Raw genomic sequence first — 21,973 nt, 5'->3', positions numbered from 1 at the left:
CAGATACCTTTTTTGCTTTCCACTCCTCCGTTTCTGGCTGAAACTTTCATCATAAGCGCATTGTTAATGACTATTATTGTATGCTAATTTACATGTTTGCTTGCTTAGATCCCATTTATTTTAGTAGTACTTGACTTCAATTTGTCCTCTATAATTCAGCATTATATGCAACAGTTTTTCCCTGTAACTTAGTGAAAGCGCTTTGAGTTTGTCTGCAGGACAGAGTATATATAAATAAATACAATTAAGCGTAACTAGTATCCCTTTGAGATGAGGACCTCCTAAGCTGGTTGCTGTGGAACCAGGACTCACCAAAGATGCTAAGACTCTCTGTCTGGAAGACCATCTGCAGTGGGGGGAAGTAGATGACCAGCATCTGACCCATGATAGAAGCCAGCACCGCATAGCAGAACATCCGATTGCTGCAGAGGCCCATTTCGTGTACCATGCGGGTCTGCAGGGGGAACGGGGGTGTGTTGGAAGGAATGTTCTTTCACAATTTAATAATGATTTCTTTGATGTACCACCTCTCCCCAGCAACACTGCTGTTAGCCTTCTCACACATACAGGCATGCACGCAGCCCTTACAAAATGCAGCTTCTTTACATGAAGAGCAGTACCTGTGACCTGGAGCTGAGGGCGTTGAACATGTCGAAGAAAACGAAGCAGGTGAAAGTCATGGTTGTGTCTCGAGGGGTGATCACGTTGTCTCGTAGCTGGAGGAAAGTTCAAAATAAATTTATTGCAAATACAATCTTTCAAAACCTAATGTCAAGTGGGCCCAAATACTTTTGGCAGTCTACAGTCATTTATATTTTGGCTTGACCCTTGTCCTCCATATAAACTGAGCCCCCCAGAAACATAAACATATATACACACAATTATGTGCAACTGTCTCAATAGATTTAAAAAAAATAAATAAATAAAAAAATAAATAAGCAAAGCTATTAAGTTAGTTATAAATTGATACAAAATACAGAACATCCCACAGTGTTTCTGGTACTTGGCATATTTTTCTTTATGGGGTTTTTCAAAACTCCTTGTTGCTCAACAGTTGAGACAGCTTTGATTTACTGAGTCACATATTTTATCAGGATTTCCCAGAAAGAAAAGAAGAGAATGGCAATCAAATTCCACACACCTCTCTCCAGAAGACAAAGAGTGTGCCGCATACGATGATGACTGATGGCACCAGGATCTTTACGATGAGGCTCCGAGTAATGATGCTGTCCTTCACGTTCCTCGGAGGTTTTCGGATCACGTCCTTGTCCACAGGTTCCACACCCAGACTGCAGAAGAGGTGGGTGTCAGGATTTAAGGCGATGACAAATGGTTAAAGTTATAACAGCTTAAAGAGACCAAACAGCACAAGGAAAATTAGAGCAGAAAAAAAGGAGTTTCACTTCAAGCCATTTGTATTCTATTGAATGCGCTTCACCTTTGTGCAGGGGGTCCATCCATTATGATATTAATCCACAATATCTGCATGGCATTCAAGGGATTAGGGAAGTTCATGAGGGTTGCCAAGGAGATCAGTGTCAAAGCAGCAATACTCCTGCAAAAGAGGTGGATAAGTGCTCAAGTCCAGAGGCTACATAGGACTGCCCGAATCGTACACAAAAGCACAAACACTTACGTGCTGAGCTGAAATCGGACAAAATTCTTGATGTTATTGTAAATTCCTTTTCCTTCTTCTATGGCACACCTGTGGGAAATTAGCAATGGTTTTTCAATCTCACGACAAAGCTTGCAGAATTTTTGTCACACAGCCTGAAATTTATACATCCCGCTGGACCCAACACCAAGCTCTGCTCACATGATGGTTCTGAAGTCATCATCCACCAAGATCATGTCGGCCGCCTCCTTGCAGACGTCGGTGCCCGTTTGACCCATGGCCACGCCGATGTCGGCGGCCTTGAGGGCCACTGCATCGTTCACCCCGTCACCTGTCATGGCCACCACGGCGCCAGTGTTCTGTAGAGACTATCCCCCAACAGGAGATAGAACGAATGTATCAGAGGTTCGTGCCACACAGTAATTCCACTGTGGAGAACTAGAGCTGCTGAACTGCAAACTGCTATCTGCCTGGTAGGATGTACAGGGCCCAAAGCCTGCCAGAAGTTAGGACACATCACCTCATCTCGGGGTTTTCATTCACCCCATCCATGATTATTAATACCGCTTATTGTTAACTGGTCTTGAGTTTGGTTTATTCAGCCTGCCACATGCTGTCCAGCATAGTAAACTGTCCACATATTAAAATAGTCTTTGTATAACGTTACCCTCCATCATCATCCTCCTCCCTCTCTTCTGCCTCAAGTCACTGCTTTCACCTCTCATCTTCCTCAGACCACTAAACTTACTTTTTGAAATAATTTTTAAAAATTTATGTTCAAGGTTGTTAAAAAAAAAAAAAAAAATTTTAATGCATTACACTGCTTTTTCCTTATGACATCAGGAATCACTTAGGGTGATTTTAAAGAAAAACTGGGATGAGATTCAAACAAATTGGAATCCCCATAAAAAGCATTACCCAGGTTTTTGATATTCAGTCGGAGGAACATATTAGGACTGGAAAACAGGGATAAGTGCATTTTAAGTATGTTTCGCTTTTTCTCAAGGCCACTAAACGGAAGAAATCGCCACATTACGTTACAAGTTTTTTTTTTTTTTTTTTTTACCAATTTCACTGAAAATCCATCCTGTCCAACTATGCTGGACCTGGGACTCATTAAGCTCCTAGTGCTACACTGATGCGGAGCTGAGGAAGGACGTCGAAGGAGCGAGTGGGCGAGTACTGCTCACCTTGACGATCTTGAGTTTGTGTCTGGGGCTGGCTCGGTAGAACACCACGATCTGAGGAGACAAACAAGCAGGTGACCCAATGTCCCCTTAAGCAGGTGGGGGGAAAAAAGGGCATCCAAGTCTGTGGTTCTTGCCCGTTTCACAGACCCAAGGGGAGTAAGCATGAGCTCTTTGGGCCAATTTACTGCAGATTAGAGGAGCATTAGGCCAGTATGACAGTGCTCATTAACAACACTGAGAGCAGTGAGAGGATGTTCAAGCAGGAGGTTGCTCCGTACCCTTGGCACAATGAGAGACAGCTGCTGGATGTCCATCTGGTCTACTTCTTCCCCAGAGAGCGCCTGGGAACCTTTGGTGTACAGACCCAGTCGGCTGGCTGCAAAAAGAAGCACCAATACACTCACTCCACAGCTGGCACAGAGTGCTCCGCCTGCCCTCATTGACCCTTATACAGCTAGGGAACTGCACTCACATTGCCATGACAACGCCAAAACAAAAGCAGGCTTCAACTGTGAAAAAGGTGAAGCCTAAAGGGTGAATTGGGGAAGAGGGAATAGAAACACATACCGATGGACACTGCAGTTTCCTGGGAGTCGCCTGTAATCATCTTGACAGCTACACCAGAGCTGATGAGTGTGCCTACAGCCTCCTTCACCCCCTCCCTGGGTGGATCAATGATGCCCACCATGCCGAGGAAGGTGAGATGACCCATCTCGGCACCGGATGCAAAGGCCAGAACTAGGGGGACAAGTATTATTCCTCCCATGAATGAGTGAGAACCAAATAAACAAGGCCTTATCTTATACAATTTAACTTGGCCTCAGTTATTTTCTGCAAAACTATAGGATGGTGAACACAACAGAAGCCACAGATGAGAGCGGGCTCACTTAGAGCTGAAATACTGTTAACTGTCAAACTCAGACTGAACAGCTTTTAGTGCGGATACTGGATATTACAGGTCAGCTAGCGGGCCGGGCTGAGTACCTCTCAAGCCGGCAGTGCCCATGTAGCTCTTCTGCTGCTGGTACAGCTCCCTCTGCTGGCTGGTCAGAGGCAGCATGAGGCCCTTGCTGTTGTATGTGCTGCAGTAGCGGATGACCTGTTCGTAGGCCCCTTTCATGTAGTAGAGCCCAGGCTTGTCCTACCCCAAGAAAGGGCAAACGGGCAAAAAGGTCACTCCAATGTAAATATTCTCATCACTGACAGGCAACACGGAAAACACAAGGATCTCGCTGTCTCCAATATGATGAGGAGTAGCAGCTAATGGTGAAACAGATACGAAAACCCAAACGAGTTCAACCCCCTCCCCTCCCAGTCCCAAAAAGGTGTTGTTGCTGCCAGTCAAAGGAATGAGGAATCCTAGAGGCACCTGCTGAGCGTGGTGCACACAGCGCACCGCCATCCACTTCTGCTCCGAGGAGAATGGGTGCTCCTCCTTCCGCACATGTTCCTGTTGCACCCCTTCTAGGCCCATCTGCAATACAGAAACACAGCTTCCAAAGTTAGCTTCGGGGTGGAATTCCAGAAAGACTGGCGATACCAGGTCCATTACAGTGGGACTCTGTGCACTACAGCGGGACTCTGTGCACTACAGCAGGAAGAGAGCCCATGCCCGGGAGGACCCCAAGGCAGTACCTTCATCGTTAGAGCAATGAGAGCACCCTCTGTAGGCCGGCCCATAAGGGTATTGTTCCTGATGACGGCATCATTGCAGATACAGCCCGCCTAAAGTGACAAAAAAAAAAGAAGAGGGGTCATTAGGAGAGACATGCAACAAGGCACACATGGACACAGTGTCTGTCTCACACACAGATGCACACTTCCTCACCTCAACCACTTTACAAATGGATAAGTTGGAATATCCATGGACCACCTCCCCATCTAGCAGGACCTCACCGGCACCATTGTAGCCAACACCTGTGACCTGCAGCAAACACACGTGTCCCACACACAATTACAGGAAGTATGCAACTGAGCTGGAGCAAGGATGCTCAATGTAGATGTATTTTTTTTTTTTTTTTTTTAAAAACAAGGTCTTTAGACAGGTGTGATCGACAGAAAAACTGCAAGGGCAGTCCAAAACCCTGCTTAGGATTTCCAATGAAAGAAGTAACTGGTTTTACCTTTTTGCGGCCAAAAAAAAAAAAAAAAATTATTTAAAATATGAAAACAGTTACTTGGGACTGCTTTTCCTACATGCATAAAAAGTACTTTGGCTATTTTTTAAGACAACAGACAATCTGAATGCATTATGGGTACCATCTCCCCATGTTGAAGTGATGTACCACCCTGTTCTTGTCTCACATGAGTGACTGGACACTTGTCCAGTTCAGGCAGAGCAGCTGGTCTCTTACCTCAGCATGGAGCCCATCAGACGTGAACAGATGAGTGACCGTCATCTCATTTTTGGTCAAGGTTCCCGTCTTGTCGGAGCAAATAACATTGCAGCAGCCTGTGTGAACAGGAACATACTGATGAAGCAACGGATCCAGCTTTTTTTTTTTTTTTAAATACACAAACATACTTTCCAAGTAAATCTGCATAATATGACCCATTGTATGATGTACATATTTTATGGAAGAAGAGTATTCTATCAAGTGGAAACAATTCCAATCAAATAATTCTCATGTTACTTTCACTAATCAATATATTTTTTTTCAATTAATAACCATTGAGCTTGCGTCTAGAGCCAACTCTGTAGAAGACTGCAAGTGGTGTTTTGGCACCTGGGCTGAACTCCTGTAGGAGAACAGCACACACTCCACAGCTGAGTGTGTTGGAAACCTTCTCGAGGAGATGGTGAGAAAGTACTGCATATCGGTGACCTGTTACTGATTTAACACATAGAACTGCATAAACCTGAGATGATACACCACATGCACTGGCTGTTTGGATTCTTTACATCTCTGAACTGCAAATTATCTCATGATAAAACAGTGAAAGATTCATCGTAGGCTGAACAACTCTGTGACAGTTGCAGACAAAACAGTGAAAAGACCCATCCAGCGGCACTCGATGTGATCCACAAGTGTTGTCAGCCTGCCACACAGCTGGTGGAGGACAACAAATGGACACAAAGTTATGTCACAAACATTTAAAACAACTTGGAGAGGAAGCGTGTTTTCTACATAACAAAAGTACATGAGGCCTCGAGGACTTGATGGCCCTTTGTGGCTCAGCAAAGGGGGAGCATCGCTTTGCGTTCAAAAAAAAAAAAAGGGGGGGGGAAAAAAAGCCTTTCCCACTTCCTTGCTCTTAGATAACGTAAATGTGTTGCAGCCCTTTATCAGCTAAATGCATTAAAGTGTCCAAATGATTACGTATTATTGATTTTGTGTCATTGAATATCTGCAGATTGCATTTAAAGATGAAAAAATAAAAATCCATTAGCTGCTTGTCATTAGTAATAGAGGAATAGGTGGAAATAGAGGGTTTATCACAGGTGCGATGTAATGTGGTTGTTTGAATATTAGAGGTAAGGTCTATAGACCTTCTCTGTCATTCAATTTAAGAAAAAGGTACTTGCATGAATAAATCACCCCAAACGCATTCCACGTGCATCATTAACAGCTTTTGCTTCCATCCAAATACAGTGACCGGTGGTTTCTGAGAGCTCAACGTGCAGAGTGAGTGATCAAACCGTCAAGAGCCTCACCCAATGTCTCCACTATTGGCAGCTTCTTCACGATGGCACGTTTCTTAACCATCCGCATCACGCCGAGCGCCAGGGTGACTGTCACCACGATAGGAAGGCCCTCTGGGATAGCGGCGACCGCCAGGCTGGGGGTGGGCCCAGATAAGACAGTATTCAGAGGACTCGAAGTGATAAAACAGTGTTGCCCTTATTTAAGCAAAATAACCCAACTGAGGTCAGCTGGATTTGCTGATCTCCTCTTCAGCAAATTACTTAACTGAAGTGATACTTTTAACCGAAGTGAATCGTATTTATTTTTTTTATAGCTTTAATCAAAGAGGAATGTCTATAGAATGAAAAACCTCTATAATGACTTTTGAAAACATACACCCTTTTTTCATGTAACAGGTTTATTTTTCTGTTCAACATATTTCTTGGTAACACAGTTGTTTGAGGTCCACAGGAGTCATTTTAATCACTGCCTACTATGTGTTTCACTATGCAAAGCTTGCAGACAGTATGTTTCTTCCATAACAAAACCAACTACTGTATAAAGGTCCTACTTCCTGTCACAACGACAATGTCAACTAATCAGACCTTTGATTACGGTAAACCAAGCTAACAACCGAAAGGGCAGGTTCAAAATGTTCAATACTAACTTTTACAACTAAACCATATAGACATGTAAATAGATAATATTCACATCACATGAAAAAAATCATAATACCCTATTGTAAATAAACATTTGTCTTGTAGTTTGAGTCAGTGACAGCATCCTTTACTGAAGTAGCTAGTTCAGGTTAAGTTCATGCCTCAAACGTACGGTGCTATGCAGCATGCTAATTTAGTGCAGTACGTTAACACATACATGGTCATTAAAATAACCTGAGGAGCTCCCAGTCATATCTCCATATCAATGTCTACGTGAAATCTTTGAACTATTATCGTATAATTGAACTTTTCAAGACCTCAATTTCAGTAGAGCCAACCTGTCACCACATACCTGACACCAATGGTGAACATGTCCAGGATGTGTTTGCCCTGCAGCCAGCCTACCAGCATGATGACCCCTAAAAGACACCACATTTTGAAAGACCCATCAACAAGTCATTTTTACAACATATTAATCCAGGTTTGTTCAATTGCACAATGCATAGAGGAACAGTGCCCAGCTTACAGTTCCTTAACTGTTGGATCCGATAAAGATAAGTAGTTACCTATAATGCCAAAGGAGTAAAGAGAAAGCTGTTTCCCCAACAGGTCCATGCTTTTCTGTAAAGGGGTTTTGGGAGCCTAGTAACAGAGAGAGAAATAATTCAAACACATGTTACACTGTCCTAAACCTAAGGCAGTAACAATTTTAGATATAGGTGCAAACAGCATGAACAGAAACAAAAGACGATTTTAAAATGAAATAACTACCAACTCACCTCCTCAGCTTGCATCATCTTAAAGACTTCACCAAATTCAGAATTCTCTCCAGTTCCGATCACAATACCCTGTCAAGGAGATGTTTGATATAACACTACATTTTTTTTGATGAAACAAAGCACAACGCAGCTTAAAGGACTGTCTGAATTTTTGGTTTATATCCTTACTACCCTGGTCCACCAGTTTTAACTATTAGTGCTATGTTGTTTTCTTTCTAAAGTACCTTGGCCTTTCCACAGCGCACCAGGGTCCCCATGAAAGCCACATTACTCCGGGAGGTGATGTCACCATTAGTAGCTGCAGGCTGGGGGGCTATGGACTTGGAGCAGGGGGTGGTCTCTCCTGTCAGGCTGGACTCATCCACGGACAGGTCACTCGCCTGTTATCAAGGACAAAGGCAAAAGGTCGACACAAAGTACGGTCCTGATTTGTACTGGGTTATGTTCTGCAAAGGATGGAACTGCAGTGCAGCTTTGGGACAGAGAGCCTCTCTAGAGGGGGATGCAAGCTTGATTTAGATCAATGATCTGCAAAGACATCTTTAAGAATGAGGAAAATGAGAGCACTCTGGGACCATATAGAACACTGCTGCTGGATTAAAAAGTAATGAGGATAAGTATTCTTCATGAAGCACAAAAAAAAAAAAAAATCACAGTTGTGAATTTATAAGTGATATCTTAGGTGCAATTCATATTTCAGATACAAACCCTAAAGAACCCAATGAAGTAACTGAGACAGTTTGAGTTTCCCCATAATAAGGTTCCCGGGTTGACTGGTGCTGTCCTACCTCAAAGAGGCGCAAGTCAGCTGGGACTCGCTCCCCTACTGAAAGGCAGACCGTGTCCCCTGGGACCAGCTCCCGAGCCAGCAGGTGCTCCAGGCGTCCCTCTCGTATGCTGTTTGGTTTAAGAAGTCATGCGATGACAGCGACAGAAGTTGTGTGGACAATGATACCTGTTCCTTGATCAATACAAGTCCTACGTTCCAAAGTCCACAGAATGACGCCCATCCAAGACCTCAAAGAGCAGGTGGTTTCTGGCCATATTTAAGGTAGACATCAGAAGCCATGGTCCAGTTTTCAAGTGAAAATTACATGTTATAAACTCAGACTGCAATGTGTCCCGACTCTGTAAAAGCAAAGACCTCACACTGCCCTGGCAAAAATCCATAGCAACAGGTTTGCAAGTGCCAAATCGGCCCCAATGACCTTCCCTCTACAGTGTTTCACTCACCAATGACATTCAGGTGGTACCAGCTTCCCCAATTCCTCCAGTGACTTCTCTGAGCGGTACTCCTGGCAATGGAGGAATTAGGCAGAGGAAACGGTCAACACAAAGCATCCAGATGAGGTCTAACATGTAGTAGTTAGTGTACTCAAAGGACCCTGGTCTGAATGACAGGCACATGACTTGCTCTAGAGTTTGGGGGGGGGGACCTTCTGTGTGACGGCATAACTGTTCGAACAATGTGAGCCACTTTGGAGAAAAGTGACAGCTTAACGAATAAATAATTACGCAAACACTTTCACAAAAGCACTCTATCTGGCTCTGGACAGAGCCTGTCAGAGAATGTTCTTCACACAGATGAGCTTTACATCCTGCAATGATATCTATGGTTTCTATTTTTTCTAAAGTGTCTATCCAAACAAGATGTAACTTACCTGAACAAAGGCAACTGTAACAACGATGATAATGGCCTGTTCAGGGGACAAAAGGAAAGCAATAGACATTTACGAGATTATATTCACATTTTAATATGAACAATATAAAATCATGTAAAGATGGGCTCTCAAAGCAGTCCTTACCACAGTGATGCTAACAGCATCATCAAACTGGCGCATCAGTACACTAATGACAGCAGAGGCCAGTAAGAGCATGATGAGGGGGTCCTTGAACTGTGGATGCGAGGAAACAGGAGTCAGGGCATCCACCACCATGCGAACAAGGAAACATCTGAGGTGTGCTGTCATCGGTGAGGAAGAGCCAGCAAGCCCTCTAGCATGTAAAGAAAACCAAACTGGCTCTGCAGTTCATGAGTTCACCGAAAGATTAAACATGCCACTGTGGTGTGTGACAAACCGCTAAAAACGACAACTCGACTTCTAGCTGTCATCTATCATAAAACACTCTACTGAGAAAAGTCAAGTGAAGGTAGACTTGAGGGAACATTTTGAACACCATCTTTTCACTTTTTTCCAAAAAACACAACACAAAGTAAAGCCATACCCTATAAAGGGATTATATATATAGAATGGACTATGCCAAGAAATAGTCCTCATTGTGCTGAATAAATGGGCAGAAGTACCATTTCTTCTATGTCCTCTTGCCAACTTAATTGCTGGAGCTTTCTAATATAAACTTAAGTATTAATGTAAGATGTTGAATTTTCTGTGGTGAGGTTTTGAGCAAGACCAACACAGAAGAGGCTGAGGTAGCACAGACAGCATACAGCTCCAGAAGATGGTTTACTGCAGAGGGGAGAAAAGGTCCCTGCACCTTTCAGAAGTAAAAGCTAAAATACTAATTTTGCATGGATCAATGACCAAAACAGCATTAAAGAAATGGGAAACAAATGTTAAGGAACTTAAAATATGCCAGAAAGAACAACTGAAATAATACCAACATGCTATAGCAGAGCAGTCTGAATGCAGAAAATTCTGGAAAATCTCAAACATGTCTCTACATCATTATGCATGATACTCCAAGACTATGATGTCAAAAAACAAAGTGGTGAACACAATGTATATTATATCTAAGTGTGGCATTTTTAAAAGGTGACCTCTGAGCAGCACCTCTCAGACACATTTACAATTGGGAAAAACTGCAGTGTGACTAACTGACAAAGTGACTGTCAAAGACAACTGCAAGTGTACCAAATATTGATCAGTTCATTGGAACGTGACACAAGGAGCATTAACCTGGCTGACCGCTGGCTCCCCGCCTGCTTAAAGCTCTGTTACAGTTGCACCCGTCTCTTCCCTGCAGCCCTTTAAAAACCAAACTGTGAAATAATAAATATTAAAATTACTTGCAGCACAGTACCATCTCAACGAGTTAAACAAAAAACATTAAATATGCACGAAAGAAAAAAAAAAGCAATCAGATTACAGGTGGATCTTGACTTGACGGTCGTCCCATGGACCTTAGTATATTGTATTATGTTTGAGTCCCGATGTTTGGTCATTCTAACAGACAGCTCCATCTACTGTACAATAACATTGCCTGAACTCTCTGCCACAAGGCACCGTATTTCTTACTGGCACTGTCAAGTGACAATGAGCTGTAATTGCCCAGAATTGTGTACCAAAATTTCCTTATTTTCATCACATTGAAATTCTGAAAGCCTGAACAGTCAAACACTGACGGAACAGCAGACAGTGCTGCTGCCTCAGAGAGCCTGGATGATGCGTGGTAATGGTGCGGTTCAATCTCTGCTCAATTTGCATGGAGTTTGCATATGCTCCCTGCGTTCAATGGGTTTTGTCCTGGGGCTCTGGTAACCTCTCACAATCCAAAGACACATGTTTCACATGGACTGGACACGCCAAATTACATGTAGTGAGTCTATGGGTAAGTGAATGAGTGTGTGTTTCACTGGTCTGCTGTACAGAGGTGTGAATGACTATGTAGCTCAGTGCAACGTGTCTAACGCTGCAAGTTACCTTGGATCAAGGCATCAGCTAAATTCTATTTAACTTAGTACCTTGCAAAAAACTGCCTGCTAAATTAATGTATTTAATTACTCTTAATGGTTACTTTATGCCATTCTGAATGTAAAAAATAAGTCTTATATGACTATATCTTAAAGGACCTCCCATGCCACAAATAAATTGAGCAATGCGTGACGTAAAGCCCGAAAGGAATGGAAAAAATGAAAGGGGACACGGCCACAACTCTGCGCACAGCTGTGGAGATGGGGGAGGAAAGGAGAGGCTGAAAAAGGAGACAGATTACACCCCATGTGGTGAAACGCGCTACATTCAGTGCACCGCAGGAGGGATGAGGACAGCTTCATCCTCCAGCACTGCAGCCCTGAAGTGGCCGCTGCAGTTCCGCCGGCCGTTCAGTTTTAACGTGCTCTAATGCAGAGAATACGCTGCCCTCCAGCCTCCTTACCCTGCGCTGTCACAGCATGTGGTGCAACACCAGAAGAGAAACAGGCATCCTTTCAGCTATTGCTCAGCATTGGGGTGTGTGAGCAGCTGGAGGCTCAAAACCAGCATCTTCACTTATTCCACCAGGCGTCCTTTCACTACTGCTACCAGGTTATTTCACTTGTGAGCCACATGCTGTTTGTGCAGCGGAGACTCGTGTTCCGCAAGTTGCGGGATGCGGAAAAGTACAAACTGCCTTTACTTCAAAACAGCACAGCTATAATCTCACGCCGCAGTGACTCTCCACAAAGGGGACTTCGGAAGGATGGATGTAGCATCCAGCTGGCGTCCAACCACTGGGTCACTCTCACAAACCAGGGATGCGTGACGTCTGCAACTATTTCAGTCACTTAGCATTAAGCAAGCTACCAGTCTTCAACAGAATTTCAAAGCCAGTCTATTACATCCTGATTTTTAGAGAGAAAAATTCATTTTACAATTTACAGTATATCATCACATTTTTAACTCAACATCACATCATCATAATATGTCTGGATTTCAGATGTCTAATCAAAGGAGACAAAGTAAAAAAATTAAAACTGTTAAAATTGTGAAATAAACGCACAAATATTGTTGAAAATCTCAATTCACTATAAACAGGAAAAATAAAAGTAAAATAGAACTAATGAGTGAAACTCTGGTGTACAGACATGGATTATTCTGTGACGCCTCATCAACAAAATTAAAGATGAAGACAAGATGAGCTGATCTTTTGTTTTCATACTTCAAAAATATCACTTTTCTGTATAACCCCTAGAAATCCATGGATTCTCAGGAATGTAACAGGATCCTGCTGAAAATCTTAAGCTAAAAATAAAACGAAAGACATTGAAGGGCATAAGATGACGTAAGCTAAATTTTTTGTTAGATAATCATATCTGCCACCACTGTGAGAAAAAATACAAAGGTTACTCATCACTGTAACAGACAAGTTCTCAACTGGTTTGGTTTCAAGTTCACGAGACTGACCTCCGCTACCTGTGCTCACCTGGGAAATGTACTTCTTCCAGAGCGGCTCATCTTCGCTGATGTCAAACTCGTTCCAACCGTGGTAGGCACGTCGACGGGTCACCTCGCTGTGGGACAGGCCATACTGTAGGTCTGCCTGTTGGACAGGAACACACAAGCGTCAACAGAGCATAACGCTTAAGATGACACACACTAAAATTCTGCAAATATGTACTATACTTAAGTATGTAAATAATCTTTGGCTGCACATATTGTAGACTTACCTTACCACACAAATCCGGCTTCAGCTTTCATTAAACCTTCTTCTGGTTTGTAAAACGTCTTTTCTATTCACGTACTTTTCTGATTTCATAGAAATATGCATGCGCTCCACATCTCAAAGTACAGGAAATGACTCCCGATAATCTGCCCAGTGTTGTGGTAACCAGCCAGACTCCAAGCAGCACCGTGTACACTATTTCACCTCAGGGTGGTCTATGGGCTCCCCGTCACGTACCTGAAGTATATACGCTACTTCATTCACTGGCAGCTCGCTGGCTTTTTTCGATGCTAGCACTGGAACCATTGTCTCATCTTCACTGGTGGGGTGATCCTCGGCAAGCTGGATAAACACAACATGCACACAGAAACACAGAAGAAACCCATGAAACTGTGTATATACTTTTTTAGAACTCCTCTCTGTAGAAATTTAGTGACGCCATTAGAATAACACTCTCAGTAAAACCTAGACTTGAAACGTACCACACAATGCAAGCATAATACGTTCCTCTTTTTGACACACGGCACAGAGTGTTTTTATACTACTAGCTAACAGGTTAGACTGTCCATCTCCTATACTGAAACAGACTCAGCGCTTGTAAACTATAGAAAGGCGAGCATGAGTCCACGTGCGATGGCACAGCATGGTCCAAAGTATGCTCAGTCAGACCTACTTGGTTTCACCTGCTAGCTTATTCATTTTTTTCTTTTTTATTTGTCTTGCTGCTTTACGTGTTTACGTACATTCGTATGTTGTATATGCGTATTATTTACATTATACATTGTATGCTGTTGCAACCAAAGTGAATTCCCCTCTGGGATTAATAACGTTTAATTTATTCAATGGACACACACACACACAGCTCATTAACTCCTATTTCATTACACCTGCAACTTATACTCAAACTGATCATGTCCAAATACACAATGGTGAAGAAATGATGAAATAAACATTTGCAACTAGCCACCACCATTTTAAACTCATCTAGAAATTATGCAGAAGTGAACAAATGTAGTGCTGCTACTTTAAAAAGACTGCTTTTGAAATACAACAATGTATTTGAAAAGCTATGTCTCAAAGTTTCCACATTTACTAGGGCAACTGTTTTCAAAGTAATGCAACAGAACAAACTGACCGTAATTCTAAAGAATGATGCATAAAAATAATGAACAGCCAGAAGAAGGCCAAGCCATGAAATGACTGAAAAGAATGAAGATGATGAGGATGATGGAAGTCTCAAGTAGAACTATACGGACCTTCAGAATCGAACTCACAGAAGGAATCCAGACAAAAACGGTTCGCCAATCCTGGATACTGGCACAAAAGTAGCTTAAAAGAATTGGAAATACGTTTAATAACAATGAATGTGCAGTGGTTAAAAGGGCCAAAATGTGCAATTTCTGAACCAAAGACAAGACACTAGATTTCCTGTGATATAAAATTAAAGGCACTTTAAAAACAATGAAATGCTGTGATTTTAGTCATTTAGAAAGGCCAAGCAGATTTCAACGTATTTCTGTTTTTCCAATTCTGCCAGCAGTTAATGATACAAGTAATGAGGAAAAGCAGTAAAATGAATGTAAACTCACCTGATGCATAACAAGAAAGAGGTTAGTTAGCTGGTAATACAGTCACCATGTTTACATATGCAACAGTCATACTCACATTGATGTTATTAGAAGCCAAAACATATATACAATAACGGTAAAAGGTACAGTAAATGGAAACTTGGGAAAACTAAAGTGCTGAACTTGTCAGTTTTTCTAACAAATGATATATATTTATATACATCTATTCTGAATTGATTTTCTGTTAAAAAATACACCAGTAGTCATTAAAACTGTAGCGTCGTAAACCTGCAAAATGAAAAACAATATTTGTTGCCATTTCCTCTCCTCTCAGCTGACAACACAATTTTTTTCCTGCCAAAACAGCTTCAAATTAACCCCATTATTAACCTCAACGAGAGGAGAGTGACAAGAGCAAATCTCACCGAATTCCTCTTCCCATTACGTAAAAAAAGTTAAAGAACACCGTCCACATGCTACCGTTATTTCTGATTTACCGCAATTTATCACAAGCAATATTAGACACGGAACTTCATGTTTGAGAAAGGAAGTGAAGTCCTGGTCCCTAACACTGAGACCTACTAAAGGCCACTCTTTCCATGTAGATGAGAAGAGAAGAAAAGAGAGAAACTTCATGAAATGACTGGCCACAATGAGGCTTTAAAATATTCATTCTGCAAAGAAATGTTTGCTCTGCAGTGACTGAATTCACCTTAAAAACTGGCAGATGAACATGGGCATCACACCATGTCAAAGTCTATTAAATGTACCACTGAATTCTGACATTTTCCAAACAGGGACAGCTGTACTAAATACTTATTATGTTCACTGACTGATATACATGACATTCTCTGATTACACAGTATAATCTCATTTTCCAGACAAAGAACTCAGTGTTTGTTTCTATGCAAGCTGACGTCAGAAAGCTAAATTTGAGAACTCAGTTGTTAGCAGTTACTTGTGGCTGAAGGAATATCAACACCACACCAAGAAATATAACACCACTCCACAAGTACAATGCCATAAAGTCCCAAGACATAACCATATAAGACGATGTTAGCTCCCGTTTTGACAGATTATGCTTCTGTTTGAGGTCTCCTAAAGTGACTCTGAGGGGGTGCGGTGGCACAGCGGGTTCGGCCTGTGCCTGCTCTCTGGTGGGCCTGGGGTTCGAGTCCCGCTTGGGGTGCCCTGTGACGGACTGGCGTCCCGTCCTGGGTGCGTCCCGTCCCCTGCCAGCCTTGCGCCCTCTGTTGCTGGGTTAGGCTCCGATTCGCCGCAACCCCGCTTGGGACACGCGGTTTCAGTCAACGTGTGCGTGTGTGCGTGTGTAAAGCGACTCCTCGCTTGCTGTGTTGCGTCACTAATCCAGCTCATTTTCACTGTTCACCTCTGAACAAAACTGGATGTCAACCTGAGGGACAAATGTGGTCAACATGTCCACAGTGGTTTTAAGAGTCTAGTCATTAAAAAAAGCAAACTACATGTTTTCAGTCACAGGGACCATCTAGACTTAAGACAATATATTCTAACCATTTGTAAACAATGCGAAAAAGCACAGTATTACAGACAAGAATTAACGTCCAAAGCACAAGCAACATTTGCGATATTCTCACCTAGTTCAACTTTTCTTTGTACCTTTCTTTAATTGGGGGGGGGACTGCTGGCCAAAACCCAACATGACAGCACCTTGGTATTCAGAACCGCTAATACCCACTCCTGTAATTTGGTACACAGATTTAGACAAGTATATTCACGTCAGACATAAGTAAGGATTTATCTATGTCTGGAAGTTGCAAGGAATCAATTTATAGACAAAAATGATTGTAGAAAAGTACCTTCAGTGGCACTCCTGCAGCAGTGGGACATTACATGTGTTAATGCCCACATATGGACATGTGGAGTCATTAAATGAAGTAGTATCAGCGCGGCGAGTGGATGCGTTCCTTCCCTCGCCGTCAGTCCTCAGAGCTGATCCGTACTGGGACTCGGGCCCCCGCATTTCAGCCTTCTACGCTGTCTGCATTGGCATCAAGGACTAGGCTCTATGGGACTAGGCTCTGTCTCAGCTGGTTAAAAAAAAAAAAAAAAAAACCAAAAGAAAAACTCATATATGCAAGCAGAGGGCTTGTGACCAAAGGGGATTCTCCCTAATGAATACCGACAAGAGCTTAGACATGGATCAGAATAAGTACCTCTCTCTCTCTCTCTCTCTCTCTCTGTGTCTGCATCCCTATATGCATGATACATGAGCCACACTGTACTCTGGAAGGTCAAATTCACTAAAGGGCACTGAGGGTCTGCGTGAAGGATGCAAAGAGAACAAAACGAAATCCCGTGTTTTAACGGTGGGGGTGAGCAATAATCAAATTGGGACTATATGGACCACATACACAAGTGCAACAAATCCAGAAACACCTTTGGGAAGAGTCCTCAAGACTTTGCTACGGTTGCCTGAACGCTGGAAACCACTCCAAAGCACGAGGAAACGTGGCCCAAGCGCCCTCAAAAGGATTCCCGTTTCGCACCCAAGAGCAGAGTAACAGCTGCAGGCACTGAGTACCAATGTTCCTGATCTACAGCCGAGATCAGTTAACTGTTTATGTTGGTTTGATTTAAGAGCAGTCGGAGCTGTACGTGTAAGCCTTAACAGACAAAAATTAAATGTAACATTTCGGCTGCAAACTGGTGGAGCAGATAGGAGTGGTGTTTTACATTCCCTGGGCAGCAAGTGCGGATCTTGGGGTCAAATCCATCTGTCAGTGTAAAGTTTGTGTGTTCTGCTCCTATTCTGTTTGCACCCTAGTAAAGCAGTACTTCATATTTTTGGTGAGTGGTTACCTACTGGGACCCTGCACTGAACAACTAGTTTCTGGAAAAGGATGTTAACATTTCTATACAACACTTGTTGCTTCACATTTTGGCACAAAACTGAGTCAGTGATGTGCAGAAAAAAATGTAACGTATAGAAATAAAGAAATGTGAGGAACACCTGGAATAAGGAAACCAAAAACTTGGCAAAACGATAAGAAAGGGGAAAAACTAATTACAAACAGTGTCAAACGAAACACTATTGTGTTTCTTGTGTGTCTGTGATACAGGTTGTTATCGAGAATTCTAGGATACAGACTTTGACCGTTTCCAAGGAACAAGCGACTTGAGGCTGAAACGCCTTGACTAGATTTTGTTTGGAAAAAAATTTACTGATAAGTAAGTTTCAGGTTGTACTACAAGATGGGACAGAGGTGAGGGCTGTGGTGGCCTTGTTAGTGAAGAGGAACCCTGAGCCAAAACAAAAAAGAAAGGGGAAAGGAAGGCTTGAGTTGAGGTTACAATTATTTACCCATTTATACAGCTGAGACACATATTTACACATAGATCCAAAAAGCTTGTAGCACCTGAGGGCTTCCTGGGCAGCGAGGTGGAGCATGAACAAAGCCTCAGGAAGCCTTCACAGGTCAGGAGTAAACACTTGGTTTCACAATTTAACAGGCTGGGCAAACAATTGCCCTTTAAAAGTCAAACAATCATGGCCAAAGGGACAGAAGCCAGTTTGACCTGTGCTCCCTCAGAGAATTATAGGCAATTATAGACATCAGTAAGTGCTGCACAACTGTTTACTATCATTATTTTATTACTTGATACAGCTATGCAGGACAATATAAAATAATCTTGAACTGTATGGACACTATTTGCATAATTAATAAAAAATAGAGGGCTCGGTGGCGCAGTGGGTTGGACCGGGTCCTGCTCTCCGGGGGGTCTGGGGTTCGAGTCCCGCTTGGGGTACCTTGCGACGGACTGGCGTCCCGTCCTGGGTGTCCCCTCCGGCCTTACGCCCTGTGTTGCCGGGTAGGCTCCGGTTCCCCGCGACCCCGTATGGGACAAGCGGTTCAGAAAATGTGTCTATGTGTGTGCATAAAAAAGCCTACTTCACAATATTTTAATGACTAAAATAAAATTCATGAGAACATTAAACATACTATATACTTTAGACCAAAGCCCATGTGTTATAAAAACACTCCTAAAGGTGCTTTTGCTCAAACATGTCTGATCAGATTTTTAACATTTATTCATTTGGTGCAAAGTGATTTACAACATAGTTGAAAACAAACAACTTCTAAATTGAATGAAAATTAACTGTTTTAATTTCCAGCTTTGTTTGAAAATATTTTTAAAAAATATGAGTTAACATGTTTGGGAGGAAGGCACGAGTTGATAACGTGTCTTACCCAAGACAGTACTTTGTGTGCCATACCTATTTATTCTAGTATATTTCATACTGTATTTTAAGTACATTTTATTTGCTCCTCTGCTGATCTAACCCAACAATAGTAGGATTACACCCTCATTGCTAGATCATAATGACCTGTTCCCTCCTGACCTCTGGCTGGCTATGAAAAAGCTGCTCCAAGAACCCCAGCCCCACAGAGATGGTCCCTGGGTTTTATTTTTTGCATCCATTCGCAGCCAAAGCATACCCTTTCTAAAGTGGCACTGTGACAGTTCTGCAAGCAGAACCTGCAAATATCTACACTAATGTAAGCACAAAAAAAAAAAAAAAAAACAATCCTTTGTGTGAACTTGTATCTCAAAAGGTTTACATGAAGGAACATGCATATCAAAGGACAGATTACGCAATGGGGAACAACCTACTCTCACAGATATTCACTTACATATCAGGTAAAAGTGAGGAAAAAAGCACTGCATTCATGGCTTTGTACTTGGAAATAGCCACTCATCATCATCATTATTCATTCGGCTGATGCTTTTCTCCTAAGTAACAAAAAAAAACATCAAGTTTGCACACTATGATACAATAAGTTACCCATTTACACAGCTAGGTTACTTTTTTAAATTGGAGTCATTAAGGGCAAGTACCTTGTTCAAGAGCAGTACCTGTAGTTCCTATCAACTTATATTAACCCATTAACACCTTATTTATGAAACATCTACTTTGTGAATCCAATCATGAATTATATTGGATTGTGAGACTTGTGCTGCATCAAGTTTAAAATTTTCAGGATTTAACGTTAAATGGAAAAACAAATTAATACTATTTACATTATTTAGCAGACGCTTCTCCTCACACCTTCCTTCGTAAACATCCTGATCCGCACTAAAGCGGTACCTGTGCAAGTACATTTATTTATTTAGCAGATGCTTTTCTCCAAAGCAACTTCTAGTAAACTCTATGTAGTATTATCAGCCACATGCCTTATTCACCAAAAGGTCACTTACACTGCTTGATACACTACTTACACTGACTCACTCATCCATACACCAGTGGAACACACTCTCTCTCTCTCTCTCACTCACACGCTATGGGTGAACCTGACCAGCACGTCTTTGGACTGTGGGAGGAAACCAGAGCACCCGGAGGAAGCCCACGCAGACACGGGGAGAACATGCAAACTACACAGAGACTGAGTGGGGATTGAACCCACATCCTCTTACACCACCCAGGTGCTGTGAGACAGCAGCGCTACTCGCTGTGCCGCCCAAATATTTCCCCCAAACAGCCAGAATAAAGTGAAAGAACATAACTAAGAAGAGATATGAATAGTTACAGCCAATGTAACTGAGGGCACTAAACCTGAAAGGTTTTGTTCACACTGAAGAACACTTCTTCCTGGGTGCTCTTCAGAAGCTGCTTCTTCACGGATGTCTTGGAAAAATTACTTGTATGCCCTGCCGCTTCTGAACGTTTCAAACAAACATCTACTAAAGCTCTTGTCAGTATAAACACAGGTATACAGGGGCTTTAAAGTTCATTTAAATCTGAGTTACTGTATGACACTCACCATACTGTCTGCCTACTTTCTTCCTGTGCTATAATCTCTCCATCCCTCAAGTCACCTGTTCCCTTCTCCCGCTGTCACACATCTGCTGCCGTCACATGTCCCCATCACCTAGTTCTCTCATTGCACAAAACCAAACATGATGTGGATCAGGGATTCATGCAGGACACTAACTCAGCTCAAGGTACAGGATGGCCATGTTGACATGGTGTCTGCTCAATGAATAAGTGTCAACGTAATATGTATGTCCATCATCTTCGAGGGTCTTGATTATGATTGAATGAAGAGATCTTTGGTTTGTGAGAAGAGCTAGTGGTTGAGCGATTGCATTGACAGCACTTCAGTTGCGAAGGGTCCGTTTCCCAGTGCTTAAGTGGTTCATGTTCCATTCTTTTGATTTCACCGCCCACCGCCTTTCCAGGTCAAGTGAAGGACAGCATAGAAAATCCTGCAGTTCTCCATATATACGAAAGGACAACAAAACTCTTCACAGACTTCAACTGTCCAGAGTAACTGTACACAGCATCCATAATGCTATTGTGCATTGCTCCAAGTGTCATTTTTCGATGTTTTTTTTTTTTAAACAATTTACATCATGTGAATATAGAGGAAATTGTCATAGCCATTTTCCTAGAGTTCATCACACAAAGCCAGGCACCATATACACGTTGTGAGGTAACACATCTGCTCTCTCGCTGGTGCTTGTTACCACTTGGCGGAAGACAGTGTAAAATATCCTCCTGGAAAATAATGACTTTTATTACAGAAATAAAAGAAGGGGGGAAAAAAAAACCTTTTGTGTCTCCCTGACTTCATTTATATGACAACTGAGACATTTCGTAAAAGGATGGTTTAGATAACAAAATCATGAATGAAGCAATAAGATCTTTCGTGACTTGAGGCACCCGGAGTACGGCAGGTCACTCACAGAGAACCCCACCATGGGGAGTCCATTGGTGGGATTGACAGCAATTTCATTTACTCTTCCTTTCTCTCTAATGACACTTTATGAATTGGCAAACAGAGAAAAGGGCTTATAAGTGATCACAGTCATTACAACAACTACCAAGGCAGGTCACATTAAAATTATAACACAAATTGAAGTACCTTTCAATTAAAAATGTATAAATCTGTGAAATTTACAGAATACATCATTGATGATGGGTTGGAAATGTTGGGAGGGGGGTTCAATAAGCCTACTTCAGAGCTGATGTATGTAAATATCAAGTGAGCACTTTGCTGGTAACTATGGGGACCCTGGAGTTTAAGAATTACAAGTAGAACAGAAACTGTACAGTTTAACAAGTCTGAAGCCCCTCCTAGAAGTGTAGGGCATGAGGCAGCGTACACCCT

General features: G+C 42.3%; 1 protein-coding gene across 4 annotated transcripts in view; it reads right to left on the bottom strand.

Moving 5' to 3' along the window:
- Positions 1-21,973, bottom strand: part of atp2c1 (ATPase secretory pathway Ca2+ transporting 1) — a 31,342-nt gene that overhangs the window by 1,727 nt on the left and 7,642 nt on the right. For 2 of the 4 annotated variants that reach the window (XM_018757218.2, XM_018757217.2), the window contains exons 2-26: positions 13,489-13,593; positions 13,012-13,128; positions 9,675-9,764; positions 9,531-9,566; positions 9,103-9,164; positions 8,658-8,766; positions 8,094-8,249; positions 7,870-7,938; positions 7,657-7,732; positions 7,443-7,509; positions 6,461-6,585; positions 5,160-5,257; positions 4,634-4,729; positions 4,441-4,530; positions 4,175-4,279; positions 3,790-3,946; positions 3,373-3,543; positions 3,084-3,181; positions 2,806-2,856; positions 1,817-1,983; positions 1,637-1,705; positions 1,439-1,555; positions 1,142-1,289; positions 621-716; positions 313-454 (exon numbers count right to left, since the gene is read on the bottom strand). In XM_018757218.2, the coding sequence (XP_018612734.1) occupies positions 313-454; positions 621-716; positions 1,142-1,289; positions 1,439-1,555; positions 1,637-1,705; positions 1,817-1,983; positions 2,806-2,856; positions 3,084-3,181; positions 3,373-3,543; positions 3,790-3,946; positions 4,175-4,279; positions 4,441-4,530; positions 4,634-4,729; positions 5,160-5,257; positions 6,461-6,585; positions 7,443-7,509; positions 7,657-7,732; positions 7,870-7,938; positions 8,094-8,249; positions 8,658-8,766; positions 9,103-9,164; positions 9,531-9,566; positions 9,675-9,764; positions 13,012-13,128; positions 13,489-13,593 (2,617 nt within the window). Of the gene's footprint in view, positions 1-312; positions 455-620; positions 717-1,141; positions 1,290-1,438; positions 1,556-1,636; positions 1,706-1,816; positions 1,984-2,805; positions 2,857-3,083; positions 3,182-3,372; positions 3,544-3,789; positions 3,947-4,174; positions 4,280-4,440; positions 4,531-4,633; positions 4,730-5,159; positions 5,258-6,460; positions 6,586-7,442; positions 7,510-7,656; positions 7,733-7,869; positions 7,939-8,093; positions 8,250-8,657; positions 8,767-9,102; positions 9,165-9,530; positions 9,567-9,674; positions 9,765-13,011; positions 13,129-13,488; positions 13,594-14,507; positions 14,581-16,657; positions 16,879-21,973 lie in introns of those variants that run through there. The other 2 variants (XM_018757220.2, XM_018757221.2) reach the window with 2 other exon arrangements.

Source organism: Scleropages formosus, chromosome 8 (genome assembly GCF_900964775.1).
Source record: "Scleropages formosus chromosome 8, fSclFor1.1, whole genome shotgun sequence".
Lineage (NCBI taxonomy): Eukaryota > Metazoa > Chordata > Actinopteri > Osteoglossiformes > Osteoglossidae > Scleropages > Scleropages formosus.
This window is presented reverse-complemented; position numbering and strand designations above follow the sequence as displayed.